The sequence below is a fragment of the Primulina huaijiensis genome, chromosome 3 (genome assembly GCF_012295235.1).
Source record: "Primulina huaijiensis isolate GDHJ02 chromosome 3, ASM1229523v2, whole genome shotgun sequence".
In the NCBI taxonomy this organism is placed as follows: Eukaryota; Viridiplantae; Streptophyta; class Magnoliopsida; order Lamiales; family Gesneriaceae; genus Primulina; species Primulina huaijiensis.
The window spans coordinates 24,206,568-24,218,890 of record NC_133308.1 but is presented as its reverse complement, the minus strand read 5'-3'; the positions used below and the strand labels follow the sequence as shown (position 1 = coordinate 24,218,890).

General features: G+C 35.7%; 2 protein-coding genes across 6 annotated transcripts; one reads left to right on the top strand and one right to left on the bottom strand.

Annotated features, from left to right (window-relative positions):
* The first annotated feature begins 960 nt into the window (after positions 1-960).
* Positions 961-5,980, top strand: LOC140973937 (protein HESO1-like). 5 transcript variants are annotated; one of them, XM_073437089.1, is made up of 9 exons: positions 961-1,065; positions 1,661-1,873; positions 2,845-3,009; positions 3,536-3,711; positions 3,788-3,883; positions 4,254-4,323; positions 4,675-4,805; positions 4,970-5,080; positions 5,302-5,980. In XM_073437089.1, the coding sequence occupies exons 2-9, from the start codon at positions 1,735-1,737 to the stop codon at positions 5,731-5,733; spliced, it is 1,320 nt and encodes a 439-aa protein (XP_073293190.1). In that variant the 5' UTR covers positions 961-1,065; positions 1,661-1,734; the 3' UTR covers positions 5,734-5,980. The 5 variants fall into 5 exon arrangements, with proteins under 5 accessions (XP_073293190.1, XP_073293189.1, XP_073293193.1 ...); XM_073437088.1 differs by having other exon boundaries at positions 2,842-3,009; XM_073437092.1 differs by lacking the exon at positions 2,845-3,009.
* A 117-nt stretch (positions 5,981-6,097) lies between these two features.
* On the bottom strand, positions 6,098-12,227 carry LOC140973938 (probable methyltransferase PMT11). Its single transcript, XM_073437093.1, has 9 exons — positions 11,500-12,227; positions 10,890-11,039; positions 10,506-10,776; positions 9,641-9,751; positions 9,372-9,531; positions 8,630-8,887; positions 8,360-8,482; positions 8,032-8,115; positions 6,098-7,259 (listed from the first exon to the last, which is right to left on the bottom strand). Exons 1-9 carry the CDS (start codon positions 12,205-12,207, stop codon positions 7,052-7,054), a joined length of 2,073 nt encoding a protein of 690 aa, XP_073293194.1. The 5' UTR covers positions 12,208-12,227; the 3' UTR covers positions 6,098-7,051.
* Between the last annotated feature and the right edge of the window lie 96 nt (positions 12,228-12,323).

Here is a 12,323-nt window from a genome sequence, read left to right as displayed (position 1 = left end):
TAATAAAAATAAATAAATTTTACTGATTAAAAATATTTATTATTTTCAACTTATATGTCAATAAAATATTTTTTTGTTATGTAGTGTAATAATTTTTTAATAAATATAATTTTAAATTTTATAAGTTTTTGTTACTGGAGCTCCAAAAATAAAATGAAAGATGTTACTAATTTTGATTTAAAATTATTGTTAGCAATAAAATAAATTTGTTTTTAAAAAGTACAAATAAAAAAAAATATATGGATGATAAAAGAATTAAAATTTTAGTGTTTGTATTGAGTATGTGAGATTTCTCAATTAAATGTACATCAAAGTCATTAGGTTGAATCAGAGACATTTTTTGACATTTTATTGTGATACCTTAGACTTTAATTCTTGCACTTAATAGAATTCCATAGAGTCATTAAAATTTTATTGACATTTTAAATACCTACATACTTTTGTTGAGTTTTTTAAAGTCAAATTTGAGATTTTTTAAAATTCTATAAAAGTTTATATTGAATACCACTAAATTTTTATAAAGTAATTTCATAAAAATCATTAAAAGTCTAGATTCAATATACGTCCTTAATATTGAACTGAATCTGAGCTGGATTGGATTAAATCCTTTTTTTTTTTCCAAACCATTTTACTCGATCCAAACTTAAAATAGTTATAAATCTAATGAAAATGAGTAGATTTTTTTGAAATAGTGTCATATATCTTTATTTTTGAAATAAATTAATCATACTTATATTTATAATAAAAAATAATATTTTTTCATAGTTGAGTGTTAACCTCATAAAATCCGATTCAACATTGAACTGGATCCGGATGGATCCGGTCTAATAAGTATATGTATTAAATGAAAAGAATCATCATTTCTGGTTCAAGACACGTGTTCATTAATCATTGGAAAATTTGACGCCGTACTCATTCTCGACTCAAAAGTTGAAATTAAAAAGTTCTCTTTTGCTGTAAAGTTTACATATAAAACAGTTCACCGTCTCCACGCACAAAAAAAACCCTTGTTCTCGAGCAATGCCTTCTCTGTGAATCCTTCGATGACTTTTCCAACTTTGGCAGGTTGGAGTTTTTGAGATTCTTTCTAAATGATGTGTTCGAGTGTTATCTTATCGATAGCGTCGGTTTTGTGCTTGCGATTTATATGTTTTGTTTGCGGATTACGCCTGATTGAATGTTCTATCGTGGGGAATGACTGATTATTTCATCCTGCATTGTTGCATGAATGAATCGAGGGAAAATTTGTAATGGACCTAATGTTGTTTGATTAAATGGCTACAAGAAGTGTTTTGCTAATATTAAATGAAAATGGGATCTGCTTCCGTTGATTTGATGGGTCTTTTTTGACGGATGAATAATGATAGACAATGTAAAGTGTAAACTGAGTTGAAATTAATCTCTGCTTAAGTGATGTAAGCGAATTCATCGTGTCTACAGTTGCGTACAATATTAGCTATAATCTTGGATTAAAATTTTTGCGATGCATTTCTTGGTATAAAAGTATTATGTTTCTTTTTGACTTAGATATTCTACTTTGTTGGTTTGAGCTTTTGTGCTTTCGGCTTTGTTTCCATTTTCTTAAAATTCTTGTTGTTAGATTCATTTTGTTTCTAGTGTTTTATTTGTGATATTGCTGTTATTCTTGTCCCTGATTCAGCCAATTTTCCGACCTCGGGATCTCCTCTTCTAGGCTGAAAGTTTAACATGTTGTCAATCTGAAGCGTCCTCAGAATGAATGGGTTTAACTTGTTGGAGCTTACTCTTAGGGATATTCTTCGCATGATCAATCCCTCGGGACAGGATTGGTCTGTCAGATTTCAGATTATTAATGAGCTTCGAGCTGTAGTTGAACCCATTGAAAGTCTAAGAGGTATTTGATGCTTTGACATATGCTTCTTAATGGTTATTGTTACCCAACCACTTGAAGTTTAAGGGTGGACATACACTGGGTGAAAGAGATAATAAAGAAGCCAAGCACTTAAGCCTTGCATGTTATACCTCAAGCCAGGGAATATTGGTCTATGTTAGGTGTGGTGTTTGACTTGGGACATGGACCACATGGTCATCCTAGTTGTTATTAAGTCAATTGCTTTGTTGCATGTAAAATTTGAAGACACGTCTTCTGTCAAATATACTATGGCATGGACACTTCCCAGTCCCTTGTGAATAAAACCTTTGTATGGATCATCTTTCTCAATGCCATTTAGTTTTATAAGAATATTCATGTAGGGATATAATTACTTTCAATAATTTGATCAAGCGGCAAGTTCAACATACTTGATTTATTTTTCCAATATCCATTGCTTTTATTTAATTATCTTAGAATATGCTGGTTTTTGTGATCAAAATTGTCTTTTCCAAACTTAATTTGCATCTTTCCTGGGAGCAGATAATGTCAGGTAACTAGTTTTTCCTTCATCCTGCAGTCATGGACTATACCAAACAATTTATGAGCTCATAAAATAATGTTAGGTTCCTTGTATCAACTTGTTAGACAATATGGTCAGCATATGAATGTTTCATTTCTATAACTTTATATATGATAGGCTAGAGTAGTTTGTACGCATTTGATGTGTACAAGTAGAAATTAAATGTTATTGACGAATGCTTATTTATAAGCGCGAGCAGATATAGAATTTTGTCAATATAGTACTAGTATGCCTTTTTTGAAGGCGAGATAGATGCTTCCGCTCCCCAAGTCATCAACTTGAAAAAGTTTTATTTGATAGTTGAATAATCAAACTTAAAGTTATCGTCTTTTTTCTATGATCTTTTGGAAACTTTAGAAATATGTAGGTTAGCAACACATCTCACAGTTTATGTTCAATTTCGCCACAGCAGGGGCAACTGTGGAACCATTTGGATCATTTGTGTCTAATCTCTTCACAAGATGGGGAGATTTGGATATATCCATAGAATTGCAAAATGGTTCTTACATTTCATCCATGGGAAAAAAGCAAAAGCAAATTATTTTGGAAGATGTGCTTAAAGCCTTGAGGAAGAGGGGTAATCTGCTACTGATGAAAAAAGCTAATTTTTCACTCTCCTTGAATATTATGCTTTTGACTATGTGTTGCATCCTGGTCATTTGTTAATGCAACATAATAAGATTCTCAGTGTGCCATTTTATATTACAAGATGACAAACTTGAATCTTTTCCTCTTTGTTATGAAATTTTCTTTTCTCCGGTTTTCTCAACTTATTTGCTTCCTTCCATTTGATGCACGATGATATCTACGACTAGAAGTTTAAGCGGTTGGTGATGGCCAAAAGAAGAGCAATTCTTTTGAAGTTATTGACTATGAACCAAAGAAATTCAAAGCAGGCAATGCAAACTTGTACATCTCAATACATTTATGTTTTAAGAATAGAAAAACCGAAAATTTGCGGGATCATAGTTGTGTTCTTATGACAATAAGCCTAACCAAGAAGATTCCCAGAGGTGTGACTTAAAAAAAATTTGTTAGAGCAAGGACATCAAATGGGCAAAAATCATTGTACCTCTTTGATCCATCACTTAATTTGCTTTCAGGTGGATATCAGAGGTTGCGATTTATCTCTAATGCTAGGGTACCCATATTGAAATTTGTGGGAAGCTGCAACATCTCCTGTGACATCTCAATTAACAACTTAAGTGGTCAAATGAAGTCAAAACTTTTATTCTGGGTCAACGAGATTGATGGACGCTTCCGTGATCTGGTTTTACTGGCAAGTTTCTGTGTTGTAGTGGCAAACATGCTGTGGAAAACCATGATACAATATTAAAAGTAATCTCTTTGTGTAGGTCAAGGAATGGGCCAAAGCTCATCGCATTAATGATTCAAAATCGGGTACTTTGAACTCGTATTCTCTCAGCCTGCTTATAATTTTCCATTTGCAGGTAATTTTAGACCGAATAATGTCATTCAAAAATGGTTAAAAGAAAGCTTTTTCTGGGGTTTTTGGGCCAATATATGACATCTATTGCTGACATGAATTCAAACTTATTAAAGTAAATAGAAACATAAGAAAAGCTTCATAGAAAAATCTTGATCTCAAATCAAATTATTGTGGAAAAGCTCATGGAATTTTTTTCTGATCATAAATTGTATTCGATCTTCAATTAAGAGTTTCTGTCAGATTCAACCTTTTCATGACTCTCTTCACAAGCAATATACTTCGGCTAGTTATTATTTGTTTGGTTGTTCCAAAGTATATTTTTTAAACCATATGCTTTTGTTTCTCTGGTTCATCCTCCTAATATCTTGCAGACTGTGGTACCTGCAATATTGCCTCCACTTAGAGAAATATATCCAGAAAATATGGTCGACGACCTTACTGGTAAGATCAAACTTTTGTTCTAAAATTTGCAACATCATGCACACATGGTTTTTCTCTGAGAGTTTAATGGAAGACAATGCACTCTGATCTGATTAAAGAGAGAAATTAAGATGACTTCATATGCCTTATTCTTTTGGAGAACTCATTGCAATTCCAAATGTCAATACTTTGAAGAATTTACTACGTTGTATCCTGAAATGGAAGAATTATTGATGCAAAATATGTGAATACTTCTAAATAAATCTATGACAGCGTTGATTGTATTATTCAAAGCTATCAGAATATGCACACTTGGGAGATTTTTTAATCCACCATGAATTATATTCATGGTCTAGCTACTTTTTCCTGCAGGCGTGAGGGCTGCTGCAGAAAAAAGAATAGAAGATGTTTGTGCCGTGAACATTAACAGACTTAGGTCAGATAAGTCAAGATTGATTAATCGAAGCTCATTGTCAGAGCTCTTCATTTCCTTCCTTGCAAAGGTTATTCTTTTAGATATATGTTTTCCTAAAGCACCATCCCTATCGGTTAAACTTCCAAATTGTATTTCAAAAATGTTGTGGACATACTGAAAAGCTTCTCTTAGTAGTTACACGTAATAGTCATTCCAGTTACATTGACCCGGATTCTATGTCTTCACCTTCAGTTTTTTGACATTTGCTCAAGAGCTTCTACGCATGGCACTAGCCCACATTCTGGACAATTAGAGCTCATCGACAGCAACATGAGATGGTTACCAAAAACCTTTGCATTATTTGTAATCTCTCCCACTCTCTCTCTCACTCATTTTGTGTGTGTGTTGTGTCATTCAATAATCCTTGTGTTAACTTTGTAACCAGTAAGGTGCATTTTTTGTTTACCCTGCATGTCCATCAGAGGGGCTCACATGCTACGTTCAATGGAACTGTTAGTGCCAGTTCAACATACAGAATTGAATCGCACTCACCCCTTTTACTTGATATTGTTGGTGGTGGTCAGGTTGAAGATCCCTTTGAACAGCCAGCAAATACAGCTCGGACAGTTAGCAGCAACCAGTTAACAAAGATATTAGAAGCAATTCAGGCAACTCAGGAAATGCTCTATGCACCCAATCAAAATCAAACGACTCTTGTTTCATTTCTTGTTGGGCCACATGTATTACAGTTGATGACTAGAATGCATACTCCTAATCCAGTCATCCCACAATCAGCAGCAAGAGTCCCTGTTCAAAATCATGTCAGAAGTGGACCCAACCAGCACCGGAAACAAACACCAAGGCCCTTGCAAATAGAGAAACAGTTTCAAAGGCTGAAGTTGGAAAACGGAGGGGAAAAAAATGGACCTGCTTATGCATCAACCAGTCAAAGGCAACAAGTTAAATGGAGGCCAAGATCCGAGAGTAAAATGGATCCAACTGGTTCTGATGGCTGAGCATATCTTTTGCTTACAACCATACGATTGCCAGAATGGAGGGTGAATAACTGTCCCCGAATTCATTTCATGGGAGGTAAAACCATGTTCTTATGGCATGAACTTCCGATGGTTTCTTTTTGATAATGACTCCAACATCAAAGAAAAATCATGACATATATACATGCAATTTTTTGGTTGTGAATCATGATCGAAGAAACGAGAGAGGCATGATTCTTGATACAAGAGAATGTTGAATTAGCATTTATGCTCTCCTACCGTTTCTTGGCATTGGATTTTCTTTGAACTGCGTCACTTATTGATCTTTTTATATGATTGTTATTTTGTATTCGAAATGAGAAAATTTCTATTTCTAAAATATAGTGTATAAATACAATAACTTTTATATTTTCAGGGGCGTCTCATGCTAATGGCCTCATGTTGCTTTCATTTCGTACACAAATGAATTTCTAAATTAATTGGTGAAAAGTTTTCAATTTATTAAATTTAAAATATTTCTAAGAGAACGATAAGAAAAGGATAGTTTTCACAAACTATTAATGAAACTCACGCCTATTTTAGTTATTATTTGATCGTACTTTACATATAATTCTTTGAACAAATATAGGAATATTAGTTGGCAAATTCTAAGATACTAGCAGAGATGTAAAAATGGGTAAGCGGTATTTTAGTTCACCATCGAACATGGCGCGATAGGCGGACCATCATTTGGCTGGTTGGAAAAACCTCAGCGTACCATGGCTTATAAAAAAAATAATCTCCAATCTGTTTATGTTGCTATAATTCTTAATAATTTTGAAAATTTTATATTTATGAATAATGAGACAAAATTTTAAATCAATAGAGAACTCGAATAAGGTTTATAAAGTTTAGAGAATATTTTTTTTTCCATTTTCAAATTTTTTATTTTACATGGATTTTTCGACAAAATTAATATGATCTTGATTTCCATCTTTAATATGTCTTCATTCTTTTTTCATGATACTTACACGAACTTTCATCCCAAATCCGTTTATGTTTGTGTATCAATTTATCCGTTTGATTTATATAAATCCAAGAGTAGTTTTAGTTTATCTCGAAATTATTTTTTGTGAGCCTTTTTAAAAAATGAAAAAGTAAAAGCAAATAAAACAGATTTTCAAGCTTCATCTGTTCCATATCACTCTGAGAAACATATTTCAACCAACATGGAATTTGTTGTGATTGTGTGTTTGTACCAGGGAGATTTAGCCAACTCCCTCTCCCTCGTATGTTTTTACCGTCCGGTTTTTCCAAAAAAGTATATGAACATGCAATTTGAAATCCATACCTCATGGTTTTACGATTTTAAAAGGTGCTTTTCACACACTAAGATTCTATAACTGGAGTGAGGGCCCTGGGAAGTTTCCCTCATTGCTACACGCCAACCCAAAGCCTTTGCAATTGCTTGAAGTTCATCCATCACAGCAAGTATGTCACGGATATATACATGTCCACCAGGCCGCAAAATTCGGTCCATTTCAAGCATGATGATGGAGAGATTGCATCTGAGTTAAGGAAATGAATCAAATATACGAGTATAGCATGCCAGCATGCGAATAATTTTAAACAAATATGGAAATATCGCATTCATGGCCTATGTGGTAGTTTGTGATGGCAACCGGTCAACGGGTCTAGTCTTATCATATGCTCCCACAACTCTCAAGAGATTGATGTCCTAAGGCATCATCAAAACAGGATTTGAGTCCTCTCTGAACAAGCTGGGAATGATTCACATGCTTCAAAGGGGAGTGTAAGAAACATAATAATAAAAAATTTTAAATCTGGGGTGTATATCTTAGGCCAACTTACCAAACTTAACTTGACTTCACTGTATTTCTAATTCTACTATGTATCGTAGCAAGTGATTTATCATCTATTAGTATTCTCCTTCGATTATGTTCGATAATATGTAAGATATTGTTAAGATTTGAACTTGGACCTAACTCAACCCCAAAAGTTAGCTCAAGGGGAGGATTGTTCAAAACCATATATACTACTCCCATGTATTTTATCCAACCGATGTGGGACAACTAACACACCCCACTCACGCCCAGGAATGAAATATGGGCAAAACGGGTGGCCTAATTATGGGCAGTCCAACACATAACGGTGGAACCTGAGCTCTGATACCATGTTAAAATTGGACCTTGGACCTAACTCAACTCCAAAAGCTAGCTCAAGGGGAAAGATTGTCCAAGACCATATATACAACTCCCAGGTATTTTATCCAATCGATGTGAGACAACTAACAGATATCACAGTGGTCTGTGATGCCACTCGTATCTTTTTCGCTCAGTTGATAAAAGTTCAGCAGCATGGATTAAGTCGTAGGTTCTTGGGTATGTGTCCAGTGGCTCACACCTGCAAAATATTGTATTATCATCTGTTTTTACTATATAACAAGAATCTAAGAGATAATGTAAATCGATAGGATAAAAGATCATTATAAGTTAATTTTATTTTATCACTGTTTCAATGAAAATATGCAAGTTATCATATAATTTGATAACAGATGCATCTTATTTTAAAAACACATTATGCTATGCAACTCTTGCTTTGCTCACGGGTCATTGTTATTGAGAAAGTAAGCATGAAGAATTCGAACCAGTCATGCATAACTCCTATAAGACCACGGTCGTATATGACCGGCAATGTATTAGGTCCATTGACAGGGACAATATTGAGCACCCAACAGTCCACATGATTCTCAATCAGTGCCGCTGCAAACCTGCCAGTGGAAGAGCTTTTTAGTTGGTCAAGAAAAATGTACTCATGAGCACCAAGGATGCTACCAGAAAGTGCTCCTTCATAGTTTACTGATAAATATCAAACAGAAAAGTAAAATAGAATTAAAAGTCTGTGTATGCAGAGTTACCCTCCAAAGCCTGCTCTCATGTCCAAGACATTTCGAAATTTTATCTTACTCCAATGTAAATAACGTATATAACCGTCGATTATTTCTTTCCAATATTTTGATTCCGTGCTGAAATGCATTTTCTTTGATATGAAAGCATCGATTTGTATGCTCTGAATCCTATCTGGAGGATTCTGCAACCGTTCTGGCCAGTTAGTAACATTTGAACCATATCGTTCCTCTGGCAAAGGTGTTATGCATACTTTCGAAGCTACGTACCTGACTTAAATTAGGAATGGTAAATTATGAGAAGACAGAACACTCTATACAGCCCATTAATTATCGTTAATCACATCATAAAACACAAGGCAATGTAACGCGTGAGCCAAGTTTCATTCTGTTTTAACATCTCTCTCCACTAGTAAATGAGCCCGCTTCATGAAAAGACATTCCTCTCCCATGCATTTGTTTTACATTTTGGTCTATTATTTTCTTCCGAAAACTACTTAGCACAAGTGCAATCTTCATCTCACAACAAAGTTCACGCTCGACACTTAGTTTTGCACTCATCCACTCGTTTGGATCATAATCTGCCAATACATGTTACAATTCTTCACCCTTACATGCTCAGAATGGATTGCAAAAAAACAGAAACACGCCACCAATCCAGTAATAAATTACATTTACTGGCATCAAAGCAGGTTAACAGGCGTACTCAATAGCTACTTTACATAAAAGAGAACCAAAGAGTTGGGAATCCTACCAAACATTATCAGGATCATCATCACGTATACACAATGGAGGCTGGGATCCTTTCTCACGGCTTAAATAGCAACTGTTGTTCAAGGGCTTCTGCCATATTGCAATGTACCCCTCCTTCTTCATAAATGTCCAACAAATACGTTTAGTAAGGTTAACCATATCTGTAGACACCGAAGAATTACTCTTATAAACAAAAGTCCACTAATGGGGAACAAGTAACTGATGGTATGAAGCATGGTTTTAATTCACACCGAATTTCAAGTAATTTACCTTCCCATTGTTCTTCAAGGACTGCTTCATGCTTATAAACAGGCCGCGCTGCCCAAACAAAATATCCCCCTGCTCGGACCATCCTATTGATTTCAAGAAGCAGAATCCCATCTATGCAGCAACAATTAGGAAACAGAAGCACAAGCATGAGTTAAAATAATTAATCCCTGAAACATATGAGATTTTTTTAGACCAAGAAAACATAGTTTGCATATGGCAAGAATTAATATTAGTGTGTGATGTTACCAAAGTCAGAGTAAAATTTTGGCAACAAGGATCTTAAACTCATCAAATTATGGTGTAGCAACAAGAATCTCCAACACAAAATCTTTTCCTCATCTAGAGTAAGCATTGATAAAATTATAAAGCAGGATTTCAAATTTTCATCACTGATATTCCTCACACAATGTCAGACTTGGCATACAATCAATGACGAGTCCATCTTTTGAGTCAGGTTGGTTGAGTTATAAACATTCAAACAAGCAAAAAAAATTGCATCATTTAAACAACATAGCGATATGATAGTGGGTTTTCTAGAAAAGAAGTGCTAGATTTTAGTCATAAAAGGTCCATAATTATGAATTTTAAGATAATATATATAGCATAGATTCTCTAATTTTTTACATGTATTCCACTAAACTTTGGTCGATGGAGCAAAAAACAGCCCAAGATTTCTGAAATTCAAACCTAAAAGGACTAATTCTCTTAACATTCCTTATCGCTATAAGATGAACAAGTTAACAATTTCAATTGCAATATATCAACAAAAAAAGGTGAAAATTTTTCACCTCACAATTAAAACTAAATGGAGGAGTTTTATTAAAATTCGTTCTCAGAATAAAGTTTCAGATAAAAATAGTTTTACCATCTCGAGTCCAGTTGATTCTGCACCTTGAACAATGTATCAAGTCAAATGCTTGACTTGGATAAAGTAAACGCCGAGTTGCTAATGCTGCCACCATCGCAGGCACACCACGCTCAAGAGCAAATTGAATCTGATTCTCATGAACATCTTTTGGGGCCACAGACAAGGTGATAACATTCCGTGATAGTAAATAAGCGCCGAAACTCGCAACACCACAACCAACGTCCAGAGCAACTCGAGTACGTCGACCAAATGCAATTTCAGGGAGCATCTAAAAATATAGACAAGATCGAAGTCCAAAGCTCATTTTGCATTTATCCTTCTAAAATACAACCCATTCTTGTATTTGAATGTCGGCAGCTATTAAAATTAATGAATGAACACCTTTTCAATCTGGTCCAAGTACTGATCTACCCCATGAATGAACTGCGTACCACCTCCAGGAAACTTGAACTTGTTCTGGTCAATAGTTATCCAATTCTGACCTCCTTTGTCCTCGGCCAAACGAGCACGAGGAACATTACTAAACCACACCTGCAGGGGAATACAGTGGGAAGTGGGAACATAACTACCATGTTAATGATTATCACTGTCTTATTTTGCTCGCGCATCAACACCCATCCACATTTGCACCCCCCTTGCATAATAAGCAGTGCAATAGCTTTCAAGTCATCCTAGGCCGAGACACCGAGTCCAACATATATTTCAACCAAACCTGAGAGCATAAAAACTTGAGGTTCGTTCTGAGCTGCTCTCACGTAACTCATGAGCCGTAGGATACATTGGCTATTGAAACCATCAGGAAACTTTTCTATATATAAGCAGATCCATGGTTGACTAATCGCACCACACTAGTGTTGTGCACAAGTGTTCAGCAAGAAATGAACCCAATTTGACCAGCTTACAATGAGAGAACAAGTGATGACATTTAACTCAAACTGATAAAAGGAAATTTTTTTAAAATAGTTTTACTCGAGCAAAGGGAAAAGTTTACCTCGTCACGACTTCTGGGCCATGGAATCGGAGTTTTGTACCCATTAGGAGCAGGGACCAAGCAATTCAACTCCTTCCCCTTTTCAGGACAATGCCGCTCAAATTTCTCCCCTTTATCCGTCGAATTCGACTTATTAATGGCCTCCTGGTTGTCCAGACAAGGAATGTACTCCCTCATACTCTGCGGACACATCTCAAACTTCTGATCCCTAACTCTAACCTTGTTATCCCCTTTTTCATCACTTTCCGATCCCTTAGTCTCATTCGCGTTCTCCGAATTCTCCACCATCTTCGGATCAAACTCGCCCACATCAAAATCAACCGCCATATTTCCACTTTCATCCACCACCCCCATTCTCTCCAGCACCGGCGGTGGCGGTGCTGGAGCAGGAGCTGGCACAATCTCTTGCTGTTGCTGCTGGAAACTTGTCTCATTTATGAGCGCATGAAGATCGAAGATTTTGTTGAAATTAGGAGAGAGGCCGACGACCGAGGAAGCCTGCGGCGTTTGAGATTGCTGAGAGGAGAAGAACCCGAGCTGCTGATAGAAGCCATCGGAGAACTGCTTGCCGAAGTAGAAGGAAAGGAGTGAAACGAATAGGAATGCAGATACTTTGAGGAGAGAGAATGGATTAGATCCTACGCCATAGCTGAATCCCTTCATTATATTCTGTGAATTTGGAGATCCCAATTGCATGGATTTGTGCATGAACTTCAGTCGCACGTGTATCTCACATACTCTATCCAGTGGAACATATCTCACGTGCCAACCACACAGCGAGAACATTTAAACTTGTAAAACTTGAAACTTAGTCTTAAAGTTTC

Excerpts from the sequence above, each read along its gene's own strand:
- LOC140973937 (XM_073437088.1), top strand. The coding sequence starts at position 1,735 with ATGAATGGGTTTAACTTGTTGGAGCTTACTCTTAGGGATATTCTTCGC. Across the intron at positions 1,874-2,841 it reads ACCCATTGAAAGTCTAAGAG|CAGGGGCAACTGTGGAACCA; the intron begins GTATTTGATGCT and ends ATTTCGCCACAG. Across the intron at positions 3,712-3,787 it reads TCCGTGATCTGGTTTTACTG|GTCAAGGAATGGGCCAAAGC; the intron begins GCAAGTTTCTGT and ends CTCTTTGTGTAG.
- LOC140973938 (XM_073437093.1), bottom strand. The coding sequence starts at position 12,207 with ATGCACAAATCCATGCAATTGGGATCTCCAAATTCACAGAATATAATG. Across the intron at positions 10,777-10,889 it reads ACTTGGACCAGATTGAAAAG|ATGCTCCCTGAAATTGCATT; the intron begins GTGTTCATTCAT and ends CTATATTTTTAG. Across the intron at positions 8,888-9,371 it reads GATGATCCTGATAATGTTTG|GTACGTAGCTTCGAAAGTAT; the intron begins GTAGGATTCCCA and ends AATTTAAGTCAG.